General features: G+C 65.7%; 2 protein-coding genes across 2 annotated transcripts; both read right to left on the reverse strand.

Annotated features, from left to right (window-relative positions):
- Window positions 1–46: 46 nt before the first annotated feature.
- Window positions 47–2254, reverse strand: CHLRE_01g025350v5 (uncharacterized protein). The gene is made up of 6 exons (XM_001689944.2): window positions 1879–2254; window positions 1672–1767; window positions 1443–1509; window positions 1294–1346; window positions 797–1090; window positions 47–532 (listed from the first exon to the last, which is right to left on the reverse strand). The coding sequence occupies exons 1-6, from the start codon at window positions 1900–1902 to the stop codon at window positions 497–499; spliced, it is 570 nt and encodes a 189-aa protein (XP_001689996.2). The 5' UTR covers window positions 1903–2254; the 3' UTR covers window positions 47–496.
- Window positions 2255–2317: 63 nt separating this feature from the next.
- On the reverse strand, window positions 2318–20554 carry CHLRE_01g025400v5 (uncharacterized protein). The gene is made up of 16 exons (XM_043058542.1): window positions 20279–20554; window positions 20079–20192; window positions 19706–19828; window positions 18050–19461; window positions 17493–17820; window positions 16924–17210; window positions 16383–16666; window positions 15991–16135; window positions 13325–15791; window positions 12944–13135; window positions 9754–12783; window positions 9357–9627; window positions 9093–9237; window positions 5582–8881; window positions 3805–5409; window positions 2318–3658 (listed from the first exon to the last, which is right to left on the reverse strand). The coding sequence occupies exons 1-16, from the start codon at window positions 20387–20389 to the stop codon at window positions 2683–2685; spliced, it is 14790 nt and encodes a 4929-aa protein (XP_042928456.1). The 5' UTR covers window positions 20390–20554; the 3' UTR covers window positions 2318–2682.
- Window positions 20555–20624: the final 70 nt, after the last annotated feature.

The following is a 20624-nucleotide window of genomic DNA, read 5'->3' on the forward strand; positions in this document are numbered from 1 at the left end:
GTTGTCGCAAGGCCTTAAAAATTTGCCGCCCTTGCGTCTCGCGGATTTTATATGTTTTGGTTGCATCTGGCAAGGGCCTTTGGTTTGGGCGCCCACGGGTCTCGATGCCAGGAATGACACGCCGGCAGGGCACATGCGGGCGACAGGGTCCCTTGCACCAGCTCGCACCTGCCCCTAGCTGCGCCGGCACTACCAGGCGCGACAACGCCTTATTACCAACCTATGTAAACACCTTCTTACCACACGTACTTGGACGCAGCCAAATGAATATCTGTATCCCATTAAGCCCTGGGCTGCCGACTCTGCCAATGCCCATTTCCCAGGGGTACTGTGGACGGCTTACTGTGATATTCTCATTCCCCAGTGTTGTTATGTTGCCATCCAGCGCCATCTCAACACACAAAGCCATGGCCTTGTCATTCCAAAAGAACCCATACTAGCTCACATCATGCGCATCACCCTGTGCGTGTGTGAATGTCCTGGCAACTCCTGCAGCTCAGTCCTGGATCTGTGCGATGATCTTGGTCTTGATCTGCGGTCGTGCAACAGCCAGGATGGACTTCAATATTACCATACCCAGCAATTGAGCATGCAAGGCCTTCACCAAGGCGATGAACAAGAAGAGCACCACAGCCCTCCCCCCGGACGCACATCACTAGCGGAATATGTCGGCATGTGTCAGCTGCGCAAGCTGGCGCACCCTCCAGGACAGCAGTCCGTGCCCTCTTACAGCACCACACACCCGCCGCCCCCTCTTCCGCCCCCTCTTCCGCACCCTGTGCCCCACGCTCCCCACCTGCGCGAACTCGTTGGGCGTGATGATGGCTTGGTCCATGGCGTTGGCAGCGTCCACCAGGCGCGGCATCGGGTCCGTCTCAGACGCCAGCACCGACACACGGATGCGGGCCGCCTCCTCGGGGCTCAGCGCGCCGCGCCGCACCAGCGTGTCCATGGTGCTGACACGGGCCGCAATGTTGCCGCCGCCCAGGCCGCCGCCCAGGCCGCCGGCGCGCGTCATGCCCGCCACGGCGCCCGGCGCGCTCATGGCGGCCTTGTGCAGCCGCGCCGCCAGCTGGATGGCGTCTCGCACCTGTGGCAAAAAGCCACGGGCATGGCGAAGGGCCGGGGTCGCAAGGGCAAGGCTGAGCAGCGAAAGCCAGCATGTGCAGCTGCTGCTGCTGTGATACCATGCAGGTGCATTACGCTGTCATGCAGGCGTGTTACGGTACTGCATACGTTAAACAGTGTCGGAGCCTACCACACAGGATGTAGGTGCAGCCCCCTCCGCCTCACCTTCTCAGGCTCAGCGCAGAAGGCCGCCTCCACCTCGCGTCCCGCGCCCGCGGCTGGCGGAAGGAAGGAATAAGGGTGTGGGATATGTCAGCAGCTGCGCAAGCCTAGTTGGCGGGCCCCCTAATTGGAGGTGTGGTTGGCCGACCCACCTGTCTCCACGTTGACCTGCTTGAGCGAGAACATGGTCAGGCAGCAATCCTCCGAAAGTTGCACATCCTGTGAGATGGAAAGTGGGGAACACGGATGAGAAACACAGGGCAACAGGGGAGAGAGAGAGAGCCGAGCCCGCGCACCGTGCAAGGCCTGGTATGCTTGGGCGGATAGTGCGGGGCCTGGCCGCCTGGGGTACTAGTCACGGGTGCATGAACCCCGGCTCACCTGGATCTTCTCTAGGGGCACCGCCTTGGTGTTGTGGGCGATGTGGAAGCAGCAGTCATTTACGGCCCACTTGACCTTGAGCGTGTCCCGCTCAAGCTGCGTGTCGCCAAGTCGCCCAGGTGAAAGGTCGGTTTGATTGGAGCCACGTTAGGCAGGTCATACGGATTGAGAACGATGCCTCTGCAACACCGACCAGCCCGCGCTCACCGTCAGGGAATGGTAAGGCGCCATTGAGCGCCCACAGCATGAGCCAATAGGCTGCAGGCAGAAGGGAAAGCCCAGACCACCCCATCCGGCACAGCAGCCCAAGCAGCACAGGTAACATGGATAGCTATCGCTCAGCGTAAAGTCAAGAGGCTTGTCCAGCATGTTTGCGTCGGAAGTCTCCAAGAACTTGTCGAGCTGCGGCGTCGCCATTTCAAAGTTTGTCGGTGAAACGCGAGAGAGCGACAGGGTTTCTCGTTCGCGGAACCTCCTCAACGCGCGGTGCTAAACAACTTGACGAAAGAGTGCGAAGAGTAAGCACCAAATTCAATTGCGCCTTGCGGTTTATACTGCGTGGAGTGATAGTTTCAAGGCGCGCTCTCTGTTAAGGGCTGGGCGCTGAAAGCGACCAAAGTGTGAAGCTTGGAACTGAGATGCCAGTAATTTTTTAGCTTTACAGGGATGGCCGCTGAGACTCATATGTCTACCCTCTATCACCTCAGTCAGCGCTGCCGAAGGGCGCTTCGCCTTCTTGCACACGAACCCCACGAACTCTGCGACCTCCCCTCGTGCCTGCAAGTATGCAGTCTCAGCTGTACGTTCACACTGCAGCTTCACATGCTGCTCATCCTTGCTTTATACATGCGCAACACTTTGTCCGTACTCCTAGCTCAAATGCCATGATCAAGCTCACAAACTTTCACACGCTGTCACGCTCAATCACAGCACCTTTATCTGCTATGTCGTCACCCGACGGCCCCCGCTCCTATGCGGCGTACCCAGTTAACCTCACAGACTGCACCCAACCTAAGCCTGCAGATAGTACACCCACTGGCTGCTCGTCTGCGACGGGCACGAGATTGTCAGCTTGCCCGTGCGCGACACGGGGCCCGCCGGCACCTCTGCTGCTGCCACGTCCTTGCCCTTTCCGCCGCCGGCCTTTGCATCCGGCGGCTTGAACGTAATTCCAATGTTGGATGCCTTCTTGGACCCGATGCGCTCCACGGGCTTCACCTGGAACGCCGGGTTGTCAACCGCTAGCTGGAAGTCCGCATCAGCCGAGAAAACGTTGCTGAACGGTAGCGCCGCGGAGCCCTTGGACACGTCCACGGGGCCCTGCGGCTTGGGCGGGATGCAGCGGCCCACCAGCGGGCACTGGTACTCGCCGCCCGTGGCGGAGGTAAGGATGAGCATGTCGCGGATGTTCTCGCCGATGGCCGTCGGCTCAAACGCCACCTCCAGGCTCGCCTCCGTGCCCGCCTGCCCCGCGCCGCTCGCAGCCGGCGTGGCGGACACTGTGGGCGGCGCCGTGAAGGCACCGCCCGTGGCCGTGTTCGTGCCGCTGCTCTTGAATGAGACCTTGTAGTCGGCCTTCTCGTCCAGCCAGTGCGTGAAGCGGAACACCTGCGTCTCGCGGCCGCCCAGCGGCACGTTGAAGCCCAGGCTGCGCTCGGGGTTGGTGGGCGTGCCCGCCAGCCGCAGTCCCCACTCGAACAGCCCCAGCTCCGCGCTTTCCAGCTTCAGCGTGGCCTCCGAGGCGCCCACCACCAGTGGCCGGTACCTGACCTCCACGTCCGTGCTGGCGTTGGCGCGCAGCACGACGGTTGCCGGCACCACCACCTGCTTGTTGCTGGAGGCCGCCTTGACCGTCACATCCTCCGGCAGGGGGTTGGCCACCGTCACCTTGCAAGAGGTCTGCGTGCGCACCGGGCACTCCAGCGACAGCGTGCCGCGCGACGCGGGAGGCGACGCCACCAGCTTGAGCTCGTACAACAGGTATTCCCTGCAGGTGTGGGTGCACCGTTTTGCATTTCGGTTGAAAAAAGCATGGCCACAGGAAACATTTGCAGGCCTTAGGTGGCACCGTTGTACAGTGCCCGCATGCGTTTGCGAATGCAAGCCAGAGGCCACGGAGGACTTGGCGCTCACCCGCTAGACTCGTTCTTGAAGGTGACGTTGGCCAGCGTGGTGGAGGCGGTGTAGCTGTACACGCCCAGCTTGATGTCCTTGGAGCTCAGCGGCGGCACGTCCACGTACTCGGGCGTGCTGAGCTGCGTGCTCTTGTCGCCGCCCTTGCGCTCCACCAGCACACGGAAGCGCTGCGGCTTGTGCAGCCAGTTGTGGCACTTGAGCACCTCGGTGTGCTGCGTCTTGGCCACGATCTGCCGCTCGAGCTTGCCCTCCGGCACCGGCGCCTCGGCGCGCCCCACCAGCCGGTACAGGAGGCCGGAGCCGTCGGGGATGGGGAAGAACACGCTGCCCTCATGCGGGCGGTCCGGCGTGGACATGGTGAGCGGCCGGAAGGTGACCTGGTACGTGGCCTTGCTGTTGGCGGCGACGGACAGCGACTCCGGGCCGCTGAAGAAGTCGTTGGCCACGACCGGCCGCAGCGCCCAGGCGCTGCTTGTGCTGTTGGTGATGGTGATGGTCTGCTGCGCCTGCGCACGCACGTTGCAGCTGAAGTTCACCACCTCGGGCTGCGCCGCGGTGGCGACGCAGGCGCCGGTAAGCGTCAGCGTGCTGTCAGCGCCGCCCTCCACCTTGAGCCGGATCTTGTCCACGCGGATGTCGGGGTTGACCTCCGTGGGGTGGAACGTCACGTCCAGCTTCACGTCCTGCCCAGGCGCCAGGAAGCCGTCCGCAGGGAAGATGGAGAACTGCGAGCCCAGCGCGCGCGTGTCCCACACGAACTTGGTGCCCACGTCGCCCGTGTTCTCCAGCTGCAGCCGCTTCACCACTCGGCTGCCCAGCACCACCGGGCCAAACGGCAGCGAGTCGCTTGCAAGCCGCAGCTCTGTGCCCAGGCAGGCGCCAGTGAGCGTGGCCAGCGGCGTCGGCACGCCGCACAGGTTGACCACCAGCTCCTCCGTGAAGGGCCGCATTCGGGCCTGCGGCTTGAAGAAGAAGGTGAGGTCGGCACTCTCGCGAGGCCGCAGCAACAGCTCGGTGGTGGGCGCGGGGATGACGTCCACCGCGCAGCGCGCCAGCAGCTCGGCGCTGGGCGCCAGGCTGAGCACAGCGGTGGTGCGGCCGCGGTTGATGATGGGCACGACTCGCGTGGATGAGCCGCCGCCCGCCACAGGGCCAAAGTTGACGGCACGGTGGGCGGGGTTGGCCACCTCCACACGCAGCGGGCTGCCCTCGCCCTTGGCCTCCACGTGCACTGTGTACAGGCCGTTGATTTCCAGCGGCAGCGACATGGCGCACACGGCAGCGCCGCGCGGCCGGAACGTGACCACCCACTCGCGGCTCTCGCCGGGCTGCAGCACCAGGGCGCCACAGTCCACCTGCCAGTCGCCGGCGCTGGGCGCGTTGGCGTCCCAGTGCGGGTCCACACTGATGGGCTGCGCGTCATCGTTGCGCAGGCGCAGCGCCTTGACGGCGGGCGTCATGCCTGGAATGAACACCGGCTGCAACCCGAAGTCGTGGTTGAACCAGGACAGGTCCAGGCGCGGCTTGTGGCCCACGCCGTTGAGCAGCAACGTGTACTTGGGGCCGTTGAGCACCTGGCAAGACACCTTGTAGTCCTTCAGCCTGCGGGTGTGGGGTTTGACGCAAGCAGGAGCAAGCGCTGGTCGGCGACACGACGACAGGTATATGGGTGAGATGGAAGGACTGCTGGCCCGTGGCTACGGCATGCCCCACACCTCCGCATGCCCCATCCCTTTTTGCAGCACCAGCACGGCCGCAGTGGCACGCCACTCACCTGTCAGGGCCATGCGGGTTGTAGCTCAGCTCGCACACCAGCCGCTCGCCGCGCGGCACCGTGCCGCCCTCAGGGCTGATGTTGACGCGCGGGTTGGTGCCCACGTCCCAAATGAAGTTGAAGTTGACCTGCCCGCTGTTGACCAGCGCCAGCGCACGCACGCAGCGCTCGTTCACCAGCACCTGCCCGAAGTCCACCGTGTTGGACTGCCGCGGCGCCATGGTCACAGTGGTGCCGTCCGCGTTCTCAAGCTGCAGCGCCTCGTGAATGGCGGTGCCCTCGCCCTTCACGTTGAGCGTCAGCCGCGTGGGCTTGTTCTTCACCGTGCACAGCAGGTTGTAGTTGATATCGCGCTCCAGGCGCGGCGTGAAGGTGGCGGCAATGGACACGCTGCCCTGCGCCGGCACCACGCCGCTGGACGGCTCCAGCTCCACCACCGGCCGCAGCCCGGTCGCCTTGATGAGCTCCTCCGTAGCATCGTAGGAGTTCTTGTCGAAGGCAAACTGGAAGGGCAGGTGCTCGTTATTGACCAGCGTGAGCGTGGCGTGGCCCTTGCAGCCGATGAGGATCTGGCCAAAGTTGACCGACGGCCGGTCCAGCATCACGCGTGGTTCCGACACCAGGCCCACTAGCAGGAACGGCACCTCAATGTTCTGCTCCGGGATGCGGAATGTCCAGAACGACTCCACCACCGCGTCAGTTGCGGGCGTGTACTCAAACACCATCTCGAACCGCCGCCCGCCGCCAATCACGCCGCGGAGTGTGGTGCAGGTGAAGGGGCCAGCCTCCTGTGCCTTGTTGACGGGCGTCCAGAAGAACTCGTATGAGATGCCAGTGGGATTGAGCACGAAGAAGCGCTTGGTGTTGCGCACGCGCACGCCCAGCGACTCCGCCTCCAGCACGCGGGTGCCGGGGTCCAGTGGCTCAATGGCGCCGGAGGGCCCAGGCATGTCGGGGCTGCGCCGCCCGCCCGACAGGTAGTCCGAGTCGGGCAGCTCGAAGTGCGCCCACGGCCGCAGCACGCGCCCGCCCAGTGGCCGAGCGAACGGCTCGCAGGAAGCGTCCAGGTGCGGGATGTGGCACGTCAGCACGCGCGCGCAGTCGTCCACCTCCGTCGGCGAGAACTTGACGGTGATGGTGGCAGTGGCGCCCGCCTCCACCACGCCGCCGGCGGGGCTGACGGTGTACAGTCCGCTGGCGTCGGCGGTGTTGCCGTCGGGCTGTGTGACCGTGAACTTGTAGTCCATGCGCGCGGTGGAGGTGTTGGTGAGCGGGAAGGTGTAGGTGCGGGTCTGGAACATCATGGTCGGCTTGAACATGATGGGCCCCGCCTCCGACGTGTAGCGCGCGTTGTCGGCGGTGGCAAACACGTGCAGCAGCAGCTCGCGCCCGCTGCCCGCCACCTCCGTCACCTGCGGCTCCGGCTCCGGCTTGGCCACCGGCAGCCCGTCTGGCCCCACGCCCAATCCGTAGTCCACCACCACTGACCGGTCGTCCCAGTCCACTGCGTGGGCCTCTGCCGCGTGCGTGATCTGCGCAATGGTCAGCTTCACGTCGTGCGGCGACAGCTTCACCGGCGCCTCCGCCGAGAACGTGAGCGTCACGTCCTTGCTGCTGCCCGCCATCAAGTGTCCCACCGCCGGCGAGAAGGCCAGGCAGGGGTTGGAGCCGGCCGCGCCTGCCGCCGGCCAGCGGAAGCGGAAGTGCTTGGAGGCCGAGTGGTTGCGCAGTGTGAACACTGCCTGCACCGGCCGGCCGACGGGGCCGTCCTGCAGCCGCAGCTCGTCCAGCGCGTCGTTGGGCAGGTGGTCAAAGGTGACGTCCTCCTGGTAGCCCTCGCCCGTGAGCAGGAAGCGGTAGTCCTCGAACGGGTTGTTGGCCACACGCAGCTTCAGCTCGTGCGCCGCGGGCCCCACCGCCTCCGGCGTAAAGGCCACCGTGTAGGTGACGCTGCGCTTGCTCTCCACCGTGAACGCCTCACCCTGCGGGCCCATACTGCCCGTGGCGCCGCCGCCCTCCAGGCGGAAGGAGCCGTGCGGCGCCATTTCGATGCGCGCCTTGGCGGGCAGGATGCCGTTGTTCTTGAGCGTGATGCGTGCAGTGGCGGTGCGGCCGCGCAGCAGCCGCGCAAACTTGACCAGCGGCCGGCCCTGCGGGTCCACCACCGTCGGCTCCGCAATGGTGAGCGTGGGCAGTGTGCCCTCGCCGCGGACCTCGCAGGTGAAGGACTTGGTCTTGGGGTCGCCGCCGTTCTCCACTGTTGCCTCAAAGGTGGCGAGATAGGACTGGATGGCGCGCGGCGCGAAGTACAGCGCGGTGTAGCGGTACTCCAGCGGCGGGATGACCAGCTGCGACGGCGAAATCTCCATGGGCAGCGCCTGGCCGGGCGGTAGGTTGCCGCGCGGCTTGATGCTGAAGTTCACCACGCACGGCACCTTGACCGGGTTGATGAACTTGAGGTTGGCGCGCACGGCGTGCGGCGCTGCCGCCACGCCCGGAGACGCCTCCACCTCGTCCTTGCCCTTGCCCTTGGCCGCGCCCTTGGGCGGCGTGCTGGCACGCGGCGGCGTGGCGCTGCCGTCGCTGCCCTCCGGCGCGCCCAGCTTTGCCAGCACCGCACCGAAGTTGAACACGCGCTCGCGCGTGCTGAACTCGTTGTTGATGGGGTTGAAGGGGTCCAGCGAGGCGGAGATGGTGTGCTCCTCGAAAATGGCCACCGTGTTCTCGGCATCAATGCCGGGGATGCAGCTCTCGCCCGCCACCTCGATGGGAATGCCGGCTGGCTGGTCGCCGAAGTCGCGCTCGCTGATGTCAATGCCAAGCACCTCGCTGTACACGCTGGCGTTGACGGCATTGAACACAACGGCCACCTCACGGCGGCCGCCTGGAGGAATGGAGCCCTCGGGCGGGTCGAAGGTGAACTGGCCAATGGTCATGGCCGTCACCGGTGCACCCTTGCCCTTGGCGGCGGGCGGCGGCGCGGCGGCGGCGGCGCCGCCCTTGCCCTTGCCCGCGGCCGGTGCCTCCACTGGGATGGGCGGCGGCGGGCCGTTGGCGTGATTGAACAGTCGGAACTTGAACTCAAACTGGCCGAGGTTGGTGATCTCCACCACCTTGGGCTTGGACGCGGTGTTGTAGGTGACGGGGCCGAAGTGGATGCCGCGCGCGGGCGTGACGGCGTACTTGGAGAACACGGCGTGGCCGCTGATCTGGATGGGGATGGTGTCCTCGCGGTTTGTGGTGAGCGGCTCAATGATGGACAGCGTTACGTCGCTGTTGCCCATCAGCATCACCTCATTCCTGTTGGGGGTTGCGCAAGTGGTTGGAGGCGTGGGGACAGGGGTGACAGCAGGTACGGGGGCTTCAGCGGGTGGAGTGGAGGTCCATGGGCAGATCTGATGCTGCCGCAGCTCGTGACTGAGGTGCTGGGGGCCGGCATCCGCCGTGTGCACATGGTATGCGGGGCACAGGCCGCGAAGCACTTAAGCAACATACACTGATGCAGACGCACCTGAGCGACTTGTCCTTGTTCCAGGCCATTTCAATCCGAGCGTCCTTGCCGGGGTCAATGTTGCCAGAGGCCGGCGTGATGGTGAGCAGGCCCGTCAGCACCGACAGCGGCTTCATGCTGAAGTTGTACGAAATCGCATACTTGCCTGTGGGACGGCAAGCAAAAGAGGAAACCGTTAGTAGCAGACAGTTGCCCTACATGAGTTTGGGTCAAAGCAGCATCTGCAGCCAGATCACATTGCAGCAACGCCAGCCAAATGCGCACCGGTGTTCTTGATCACGATGGGCTTGGCCACGTCATCCACCACCCGCAGCGTGCCGTAGTCCACGCCCGGGAAGTTGGCCTGCGGGAAGTTGATGTCAATCTCGATCTTGTAGGCCTCACCCTTGATGGGCAGCGGGATGCTGTGCGCCACTCCCTGCAGCTCCTGCACGTCCAGCACCTCCAGCGCCAGCTTGGCCTCGCACAGCCGCTTCTCCACCGCCGCGAACTCCACCGTCACCACCACGTCCGAGCGCGCCGCCAGCTCGCCAGACTGCATGAGAGGGCAAGTGCGTGGGGCCCAGGCAGCGATGTCAGCGGGTGAGGTTAGAGCAAAGTGTGGGCGCAGAGCGTTTGCGACTGAACTGCGGCATTAGGTCGTCAGCGGCTGCACTCCTACCTGCGGGTACACCGTGAACTCCTTGGGCAGTGTGGCGGTGTTGGCCAGTCGCCACTTGATTGGCAGCAGGCCGGGGTTGGTGATGGTGAAGGCCTTGACGTCCTTCTTGTTCACCAGCAGCCGCTCAAACATGATGCCCTCCGTCAGCAGCTTGTTGGGCGGCGGCGTGGCGGGCGGCGCGGCGGGGTCCGGCGGCGGCGTGCCGTCGTTCAGCCGCACCTGCACCTGCGGCTTGGCGCCGATGACGCTGATGGGGAACTCCACCGGCGTGGGGTTGTCCTTGATGCGGCACACAATGACGTCCTCCACCAGGCCGTCGTCCACGGGGAAGGCATACACGCTCAGCTCCTGCGTCTCATCCACCTTGAGGTCCAGGGTCACGGGGAACAGCGTGAACACGTTGTCAAGCGTCAGCCCGGGCGGCGGCGTCTCCGCGCCGCCCTTGCCGCCCTTCCCGCCCTTGCCGTCCTTGGCTTTGGGGTCGGGCTTCTTGGGCTCCGGCTTCTTGGGGTCGGGCTTCTTGCCGCCCTTGGCCGCTGCCGCGGCCTCCTCTTCCGCCCGGGCCTGCTCCACGCTCTTGAGGCTGAACTCGACGTGGTTGTCGAAGAGGCCGTTGTTGGTGATGCGGATGCGGGCCGTGTTGTCCGGGTGCGAGCCCTCCAGGTAGCCGGTCGCGTCCTTGGAATGCAGCAGCGGCCCGAACTCGAACTGGCCCTTGTTGATGATGTACTGCCCGCGGATGAGCGGCGTCTGCGGCCGCGCCTTGACCTTCTTGTAGAACACGTTGCGGTAGTCCGTGGAGATGTGCGGGTAGTCGCACGTGCCCGTCACCACCAGCGTGTTCAGGCGCTCGCCACCCAGCACGTCGAACGCCAGCGTCTCCGTGAATTTGCCCACCTCGGGCGAGGCAAACTGCAGCAGCAGCTCCACCGAGCCGCCAGCGGGAATGACCCAGCGCGTGTCCGACACCAGCGCCCGTGTGGGCGGCGGCGGCGGTGGCGGCGGCGGCGGCGGCTCCTCCTTGCCCTTGCCCCTGGACTTGCCTGGAGGCGTTGGCGGCGGCGGTGGAGGTGGTGGCGGCGGCGGTGGCGGCGGCGCGCCCTCCTTGGTGTAGTCGATGAGCGTGAACACCTTGAAGCGCTGCACGGGCGTGCGTGCGGCGCGCGGGCGCGGCTTGGGTACAATCTGCATCGCGAAGCGCGGCGGCACCAGCTCCTTGTCGCAGGGCGCCGCCGGCAGCGCCGTGGACAGCACGCCCATGCGGAAGGCCATGCCCACCGCCAGCTTGTGCACCTTGTCCTCCGCGCCCTCCGCCGACACGGACCGGTGCAGCACCGCGTTCTCGGGCCCGGCGGGCCCCAGCTCGCGCACCAGCTTGGCCACCGACGCCTCATAATCCGCAATAGCTCTGGCGGCCTCCTCCACCTGCCTCTTCCCTGCCTCGTCTAGGGCGGGAGCGGGCACAGGTGCGGGCAACTCCTCGCCAGGCACGGGTGAGGGCGAGATGTCAACCAGCGGCGCCGCACCAGACGACGTTGCGGGCGGCGGCGTGCTGGGCGGAGGACCAGCGGCATTGGGAGCCGCCTCGCCAGTGAGAGACATGAGCGGCGTGCCCAGACGCGAGCCCTGTGGCAGTGCACCGGCAGCCGCAGCGGGGGCTGACGGGGCGTTCACGGACGCCGTCGGCACCAGCAGGTCAAAAGCCGCGCCGTCCAGCGCTGCCGCCGCTTCCACCGCCGCTAGCCGGCTGCGCGTCACCAGGGTCTCCGGCGAGGCGCTGAGCTGCACGAAGAACACCTGCACCGGCCCACGCCAGCCCAGCGGCTCCACCGCCGGCGGTGGCGTGGGCGGCGGTGGCTCCTCGCCCTTCTTGAGCGCCGCTTTCTTGCCCTTGGCGTCCGCCACCGGCTCCGCCGGCGGCGGCGGGGGCGGCGGCATCACCTGCTCCATGCCCAGCGCCTCCAGCAGCGCCTTAGCCACCAGCGGCGGCGGCAGGTAGCGCGACGCCAGGCCGTCCAGCACCAGCCCCTTGCCGTACGCCACCGGCTGCTGCACCAGCAGGTGTCGCAGGCCGCGCACCACCAGGCCGTACAGCTCCGGCTGCTTCAGCTTGGTGTGCGGCGGCACGTAGTCGGGCTTGCCCTCGTGATCCGGATCGGACAGCACGTGGTCGTACAGCAGGTCGGCAATCTCCGTGTCGAACGGCGGCGGCGGCGCCTCCATGGACTCGACGGGAGGCGGCGCGCCCTCGCCGTCGCTGCCCGGCTCGCCGTCCATGGGCTCCATCAGTGCGGGCGGCGGCGCCGCCGCCGGCTCCTCCGGCGGCGGGTCCAGGTCGGCGGCGGCCATGAGCAGGTCGTCCAGGTTGCTGACCGGCACGCCGTAGCGTGTGCCCAGCAGCTTGGCCTGCGTGGTGGCGCCCACCTTGCTGGGGCCCGTCACCACCGCCAGCACCTTCTGCGGCCCCGCGCCCACGTTGCCGGCGCTGAAGTGCGCGCCCAGCGGCCCCGCGCCCGCCACCGCCTCCAGGCTGCCCACGCCCTCCTCCTCGCGGCCCGCGCCCGCCGGCGGCGCGCCGCCGGCGGACACCGCCGCCGCGTCCTGCGCCGCCTGCGCCTCCGCCGATGCCGCCTCCATGCGCTTCTTCTGCGCCGCAGCCTCCGCCACCTCAGGCCAGAGCGTGTCGCCGGGCTTCAGCGGCGGCAGGAACAGCACGCCATTGTCGTTGTAGCCCTCCATGGCGCGGAGAGCCTCCTCGTCCCGGCTGTAGCGCGGGTCAAAGTCCAGCGACACCACCTCGATGGGGAAAGCGCACGGGTTGGACATGATGACCTTGGCCTCGTTAGGCTCCTGGCCCTCGAAGGCGGGCAGGATGGCGCCGCAGTCCACAAATGTGGGGCTGAAGATCACGCGCGGCGTGAGGCCGCGGCCGGACGCCTGCAGCTCCTTCATGCGCGGGTTGAGGTTGATCTTGAGCGGGATGCCCTGGGCGTACGGCGCGTCGCGGTTCAGGATGGGCGTGAACATCACCTGCGTGTGTGGGGAGGGGAGGGGGGTTGAGCGAGGGAGGAAAGCGCGTCAGGGTAAGATGGTGAGCCCAGGATGCGCACCGCATTCACAGCAGCATCCTGACATTGCTATCTGCACAGCAGGAATCTAGACGCGCGGTGGCTCCTGCTGCTGCACGCACCTTGAGGTTCATGCGCTGGTCGGGCTCCAGCGTGCCCTCGCTGGGCTCGCACACAAAGAACTGCCAGTCCTTGGCCTTGATGACCTCTGCCGGCTTCTTAATGGCAAACTCGCAGGGCACCTGCTTGTGGTTGTGCAGCTGCACAGTGAACACCTTGCACTGGCCCGTCTGGCAGGCCCCGAAGTCCACGAGCTGCGGGGTGAAGAGAGAGCATGGGAAAGTAGCGGCAACGTTGTGTTCAGATACTTAAACGGTGGGGCAGAGGACGCAGGAAGAGGCAGAGAAGGAGAGTAAGGATAAGCATTTGCAGACCGGTAGCCATATAAACCCTCCTGATTAAGCCCAGTCCACCACACCACCCACTCGGGCCAGCTCTCTCACCTCGGTGCTGAGCTTCAGGTCCGGCACCTGCACGTGCGCCTTGAGCGTCAGCAGCACTGGCGGCGAGCCCTTGATGGTGATGGGGTACGACAGCTCCAGCAGCCCCGGCTGCACCGTGCTCTTGTTGGCTTGCAGCGTCACCGCCACCTCCACGCTCGCAAACTCGGGCGCACCCGGCAGCCGGCTGACCACCTCGGGGTCCACTTTGAATCCGTTGTTCTCCAGGAGCGTCTTGTCGAAGCGGAACGACACCTGCTGGTTGCTGGTGTTGGTCAGCTTGAACTTGCGCGTGCGCGTCAGGCCCTTGACCACGTAGCCAAAGTCCAACACGTAGTGCGCGACGGCAAGAGACGGCAGCGCGGGCTGCAGGCTGAGCGGCCGTGCGCGCCTGCCCTCCTCCTCCGGCGCCAGCGGGTCAACGACGGCAGCGGGGGCGCGGCCGGCGAAGCCGGTGACGGTGGAAATGGCCAGAGAATTGTTGGAGCGCTGGCGCCGCAGCGCCGATGGCGCCACACTGGCAGCACCACCACCGCTGGCACGGCGGCGGCGCGCGTCGCCTGCCTGCGACGCGGTGGGGCTCTGGTTGCCGTCAGCATTGCCATGCTGCCGCTGGAGTGCCGCCAGCGCACCAGGGCTGGGCTGCCCGCCGCGGTTGCCGTCCGCCGCGGCCACGGCGTCCGGCAAACCCGGCTGCGCGTTCGCCTGCTCCTGCTGCCTCCGCTTTTCCGCCTCGCGCTCCATCAGCAGCGTGATGAGCCGCAGCCGCTCCGCCTCCACCTCTATCTTCTTCTCCGAGGACAGCTGCGCACCGCCATGGCCCGCAGTGGAGTGCGCCGACTGCGCCCGCTGCATCGCAGTGCCCGGCGGTCGCGCCATGCTCTTTGAGGCCGCCAGGCTGCGCGAGCCGGCGCCGGCCACGCTGCGCGCCCCCGCAATGCTGCGGGAGCCGACGGCGTCTGGTCCGCCGCGGATGCTGCGCCCAGCGGCCGTGGGCCGCGTCGGCGAGGCGACAGAGCCAGTGCCGTCGCGGCCGCCCGCCAGTGACATGGCGGCTTCGTCGGGGGCGTTGGGCTCATCTGCAGGCACGTGCGACAGAGCTGCCGCGATGATGGCGGCACGTGCCTTCTCCAGGCAGTCCACAAACGTCTCGTCGCGGTGGCGCGGCAGGTTGAGCGACACGGCGGCGTAGGTGCCCTCCACGCTGATGGCCAGCGGGATGGGCTCGAAGTGCGCCACCTCCACCAGCAGCGTCTCCGTCAGCTTCTCGGGGATGCCGGGGCACACGCGCACCTTGATGACCTCCTTGGTCAGCGGCGCGATGGCGCCGCTGGACGGCGTCGCCTCCACAATGCCCGGCCGCGACAGCCGGCTGTAGTTGAAGTTGAAGGTGAAGGGCACCTTGCCGCTGTTGGTGAGTGTCAGCTCGCGCTCCACCGCCCGGTCGTACAGCTGCTGCCCGAAATCCATGCCCTGCGGCTCCACCGAGTACTTGATGTTGTTGGACTCGCCCGCCAGCTGCACCGTGTAGAGCGGGCCGCCCTCCACCTGGCACACCGCGGAGCAGGAGGCGCGCATGCCGGGGTAGGCGAAGAAGGAGAAGGTCATGGTCTCGGCCTCACCGGGGCGCAGCACGCCGCGGATGGGCATCACGTCGAACAGCTGCGTGGGCGGTGGCTTGGGCCGGCCCTGCCGCAGCGACATGGAGGCGATGGAGTTGACGTCCTCCTGCACCGACGACTTGTCCCAGGCCCAGCTGTACACCACGTCCACGTTGGAGGAGTTGACCACGCGCACCGGCACGCGGCGCGTGGTGTCCAACAGCACGCTGCCGAAATCGACGGTGGTGGTCTCGAAGGCCAGGTTGGGGAAATCGATGTCGCCGTGCAGGTCCACGCTGTCGCGCTGCGGGTTGTCCGAGTACACCACGGACAGCTTGGTGCGGCTCTGCATGCTCTGCAGGTCGTCCTTGAAGTTGGGGTCGAACGTGACGTTGACAGTGCCGCTCTCCTCCAGGTCCAGAGTCCAGCTGGTGCGGTCCACGGTGAAGGGCGGCTGCGGCCGCAACCCAAACGTGAGCGGCAGCGGCGACACGTTCTTGATGGTCAGCGGCCGCGTCTGCGTCTCGATGGCCGCGCCCTTCTTGTAGGTGTAGCGGAAGTGCATGAGCCGGTCGGAGAAGTGCAGCAGCGGCGTGGCCACGTCAGCGCGCATGGTGGTCTCGAACACCTTCTTCGTGCCCTTGGCGTTGTTGCCAAAGGTGCCGTTGCAGGTGAGCGCCTCGCGCACCTCGCCCGCAGCCAGCGCATTGCCGGTGACGGTGAAGGTGGCGGCCTCCTTGGGCCCCAGTTGCACCTTGTCGGGCGTGATGGAGAACACGGGCTGCTGCTCCTGCGGGATCAGCACGATGTCAAACTTCTTGCCCGCGCCGCGGTTGGCCTTGGCGTACTCCTTCTTCAGCTCCTCATACCTGTGCACAGCCGCACGCATGCAAACAGGCGGTATAAGAGATGCCAGGAAGAGTGGCTGCTGCACAGTTGCAGGGGCAGCTTGTAACGCCGATGCATGCGAGGTGTATGAATTGCTTCTCTGCGCCCTCCAAACCGCCTTGGCGGCATAGCACCCCTCCCTACCACCGCCGCCGCCACCCCCAACACGCCGCCACCCACCGGCTGGAGCTCCAGGCCAGCATCACCATCTTGCGGCCCATGTTGTATACCGTGACCTCCTTGGTGAACGGCCGCCCCACGAACTGGTAGCCAAAGTCCAGCAGCCCACTGGCGAACTCCTCAGCCACGATGGCACTGCCCACACCTGCATATGCAAAAGCAGTGTAATTGCTGTCAGGCGCAACGATGTCACTTGGCGGTGAAGCACATCATGCACCAACAACTAACAGCACTTGACTCTTTTAAGTCGCAAATGGATTTCATGCTCGACCACATCGCGCTTGCGCACTCCAACCACAGCGGCCGCAGCCCCGCATCCGCCACCGCCCAGCCTGCCCCCCAACACAACCTCCGCCCCGCCACCGCATCCCCGCATTCACACCCACACCCACCACTGGAGGTCAGCGGGATGGCCATGTCAGCGCCCTCCTGGATGAGCACGTGCAGCGTGTCCGCAAAGTCCATGCTCTCGTCCATCTTGACCATCACGTGCGCCGTCAGGCTGTCGCCCGGTTCCAGGTGCGCCTGGCGCGGCTCCACCGAGAACACCGAGTCCTTGGACTCGATGAACAGCTTGAAGTCGGCGGGGATGGCGGAGCAGTTGTTGATCACAAGCGGCAGCGAATGCTCCTTCAGCACCGGCACCTTGTCGAAGGACAGCGACGGCGTGGTGGTGCTGCGGGAGGAGCGCGGAGGGGCGGGATGCAAGCGGTGCGAGGTCAACGAAGAAGGAGCTGGACAACCAGTGCAAAATCACGGATCTGGGCGAGGCGTCGTATTACGGGTAGCTTCATAACAGCCTGCTAGCTGTGCGCTCTGACGTGCCTTCGCCCCTGCCCTCCAACTCAGACCGTACCCGTCGCCAGCACCCACTTGCGCGTCTGCAAAGCAAAACTCGGTCCACCCAGTCCCCACACGCCAAGCCCCACTCACCGGTTGTCGGGGTCATCGCCAAAGTCCAGCTGCGGCCCCACACACTTTGCGTTCACAATGAACTCCAGCGGTGCGGCCTTGGAGCCCAGTGCCTTCACCTTGACCGGGATCTGGATTCGACCCAGCGTGTGCGTTGTGAGGGTCAGCTCCACCACCTGCTCACCGCGCGCGGGGATGCCGCCGCTGGAGGGCTCCACCGTGAATGTGGCGAGGCCCAGCGAGGCACTGTCCTGCGGCACCACCTCGAACTTGGCGGGCAGCTTGGACTCGTTCACAATGCGCATCTCCTACAGAGGTTGCCATGGAAAATTGGGGCGGCAGTGTGATGAGTGAGCGGCTTGGAGCTCTCTTGTTGGGGCGTTCACACCGCACACCACATCAAGCATACCCCACGCGCAGCTTGCCATGCAGCCCAGCACACTTCGGATTTGGTTCTCGTCCTCACACCACGTGCAGCTGCGTTCACTGGACCACTCCTCCCTCGCCCCACGCATGCTCGGTAACGCTTCATGTTCCGCAAGATGGTCTACCGTCTACCACTTCCTTAACTAATCATGAATGTAACCCACCTGCTTGTAGGGGAATCGCAGGCTGCACTCGCCGAACTCCATGGTACGCGAGTAGAGGCTGAGCTTGGGCACCGCGCACTCGCCCAGCAGCGGCAGCACCAGCTGGCGCTCCGCCACGCCAGGGATGTCCATCACCAGCTCGGTCCGGTAGCGCTGCACGGTGCGGCTCACAAACTCCACGTTGATCTTCACCTTGCCGTGCGGCAGGATGGTGCCCTTGCCCGGCAGGATCTGGAACTCCTTGGGCTCCTCCGTGTCGGACGGCACGCGCCAGGCGAAGCGCAGCGGGATCTCGCTGGTGTTGGTGAGCGTGAACTCCTTTGTGTACCTGTCGAGGCCGCATGTGGGGTTGCCCGCATGCGTCAGCACAGGTGTAAAGGCGTGTGTCTGTCCACGATGAGGCAACCCTGCCCGCAGTCCATACCCACCCCGCTACCCATCCCACTTCCCACCTCCCGACCCACTTCCCTACCCAGCAACCGAATCGCCGTGCTCCCAAAGCCCCCTTTCGTCCTCACATCTGCCGGTTTTGCCACCTTTCAGTCCCCACGCCCCACCTGAAGCCGTAGGAGCAGACGCCAAAGTCCAGCCCCTCCACGTCCACCTCGAACGACGGCGCGCACACGCGGCCCTTGAACTGCAGGCTCAGCGGCTCGCTGCTGCCCTTGATCTGCCACGCGAACGTCTCGTCGAAGGTGCCCAGCAGGTCCGACAGCAGCTTCACCTTAATCACCTGGATCTGCCCGCCGCTCAGCCGGCCCGCCGGCGGCTCGAAGCTGAAGCGCGTGCCGAAGGCGCTGCCCGGCGGCACCAGCCGGTAGTCGACATCAATCTTGCCGCGGTTCTGCAGCTCCACCTCGTACTGGTGCAGCGTGTTGACCCAGGTGTCGCCCACATCCAGCACGTCGTAGCTGAACACGGCGGCAGGGCCCAGGCCGCGACCCTTGAACACCACCGGCAGCCGGTCGGCGCGGCCCGCCACGTCCACGTACGCCACCACCTCGTACTCGCGCGCGTGGTCCGGGCTGAACGTCACCACCACCTCCACCTCGCTGCGCGGCCAGATGGTGCCCTCCGCCGGGTTCACGGAGAAGTTGCGGTCGGTGAAAAGGTACGAGTCCAGCAGCGCGTCCCGCTGCGCCTTGTGCAACCGCCGAGTCAGCTGCGGGCCGGCGGCAGCCAGGATCGTGTCCTCGTCCTCCGACGACGCGTCGCCGTCGCCGTTGTCGGCGCCGGCTCCGCCGCTGTGGTAGCCGCCGCCGATCTGCGTGGCCGTCAGCGTGCCCAGCCGCTGCGCCGTCAGCGCCATGTCCTGCTCCGCCGTGGAGCGCTGCTTCACGCTGTACTTAACGCTCACGTCGCTGTTGTTGATGATCTTAAACGTCTTCTGGCTGCTCTTCGTCACGAACGTGGACAGCATGGTCACCACTCCCTGCGAGAGCCCCACCTCCAGCTCATGCCCAGCGCCCACCAGCTGCGCGTACACGCAGCGCCCGCTGTCGTACTGGATCTCCAGCTCCCCCTCGTAGCGGCCCGTGCTGGGCGGCTCAAACACCACCGAGCACTGCAGCGTCTCGCCAGGCGACAGGTGCCCCGCCGTAGGCGTCACGGTGAAGGGCGGCGGCGCGGACAGGCTGAAGTGCGCCGCCTTGCTGCCCACGTTGCGCACGAACAGCGTCTGCTTCGTCTCCACCTTTGTGGCCACGCTGCCAAAGTCCACCAGGTCCGGGAAGTCCAGCGCCGCGGACGCGCCCACCGCCAGCACCGGCACCACGAACTTCTCCCGCTCCGTGCACACCACCAGGTCGCAGGAGTAGTCGTCGCGCGACTCGGGCTTGAAGGTGACCGTGAAGGCCACCTCCATGCCCGTGGCCACCTTGTTGTCCTCCTTGCCGGCGGCGGGGGGCGCCGCCCGCCGCACCGAGAAGTACGGCGAGTCCATGGGCAGCACCTTAACACGCCGGGACACCTGCGGGTTTGGGAGGAGGGAGGCGGGGTCGAAGCGTTCCAGGCATGGGTGCGGGAGGCATGCTGAGCAGCCATGACAGGTCAGCAGGGCAAGTAACTGCAGGCGTGTTAGCCTCAGCCAGCACCCGTGTGTCCCATGGCGCCGCGAGAGGCCCACGCCGTCCTGGTTATGGCCGCAACGCGCCCCCAGACCCCCTGCCACGCGCTAGCCCAGGAGGCAAGCCATATGCCACAGCATGGCTCACATTGTCGTTGTTCCGCAGGTACAGCGTCGCCTCATAGGTTTGGAACGGCTCGTAGTTGTGGAACGTGACCTCCGGCGGGAAGGGCTGAAATATGGGCTCATCAATGGGCACCTTGCAGTCAACCTGCGGCACCCAATTCCCGAACCGTCAGATCAGAGAGAGTAAAACAGCTTAGGCATTATTGTTCCCGGTGTCCAAGCCAGCAGTGCTGCCAGAAACGGCAACCCGGCGAGCGCCCCAAAACACCCAAGCAGTCGGTTGGCACGCCCCCACGCGGCGAAACACGGCACCCCCATACCCGCGTCTCCCACCGTCGCCTAGCGCCCCCCCCTCACCCAGCCCCACCCCGGAAGTGTGGCCGACCTCCACTCACATGATGGCTGAAGTCTGCAATGTTTAGGTGCTCAATAATGCGCGGCCGCGGCCGCCAACCCTCCACATCCTTGACCGGCTGAGACAGCTCCGCGACCTGCTGGCTCGGGAGCTTCTGCAGGCACAAATACCACGCAGAGAAACTTCTTCGCATCCAGCGGCTCGCCCCGACGCAAGCGTCCGACACATTCAGGTGCTCACCTTCGCCTGAGTGGTGGGGTCATTTCCACCGGCTTGCTTTTTGTACTTGATAGTTGCCTTGGGAGGGCTCTCCTGATGCCTCAGGCTCCCTCCCCGCGAGCCCGCGACCATTCTTTATGTTCTTCTGCTCCAGCCTTCATCCATCATAAGTCATATGTGCTTTCAATGTATCACACTATTTGATCGAATGAGGCGTCAACAACGTTCAATATGGTTGAGCGTCGGGAGCGTCTCCCAAAATGGACTTCGAGAACCAAGTGGGGTCAACGTTTATCCTATTTGATGAACACATGCAGTTATAAGGAATACATACGTAAGGAAATTAATGAGCTGTAGACTGAAAGCC

Source organism: Chlamydomonas reinhardtii, chromosome 1 (assembly GCF_000002595.2).
Source record: "Chlamydomonas reinhardtii strain CC-503 cw92 mt+ chromosome 1, whole genome shotgun sequence".
NCBI classification, from domain to species: domain Eukaryota; kingdom Viridiplantae; phylum Chlorophyta; class Chlorophyceae; order Chlamydomonadales; family Chlamydomonadaceae; genus Chlamydomonas; species Chlamydomonas reinhardtii.

Excerpts from the sequence above, each read along its gene's own strand:
- CHLRE_01g025350v5 (XM_001689944.2), bottom strand. The coding sequence starts at position 1,902 with ATGGCGCCTTACCATTCCCTGACG. Across the intron at positions 1,768-1,878 it reads CGCCTTACCATTCCCTGACG|CTTGAGCGGGACACGCTCAA; the intron begins GTGAGCGCGGGC and ends GGCGACACGCAG. Across the intron at positions 1,347-1,442 it reads GCAGGTCAACGTGGAGACAG|CCGCGGGCGCGGGACGCGAG; the intron begins GTGGGTCGGCCA and ends TCCTTCCGCCAG.
- CHLRE_01g025400v5 (XM_043058542.1), bottom strand. The coding sequence starts at position 20,389 with ATGGTCGCGGGCTCGCGGGGAGGGAGCCTGAGGCATCAGGAGAGCCCT. Across the intron at positions 16,136-16,382 it reads CATCCCGCTGACCTCCAGTG|GTGTGGGCAGTGCCATCGTG; the intron begins GTGGGTGTGGGT and ends TTGCATATGCAG. Across the intron at positions 8,882-9,092 it reads AACAAGGACAAGTCGCTCAG|GAATGAGGTGATGCTGATGG; the intron begins GTGCGTCTGCAT and ends AACCCCCAACAG.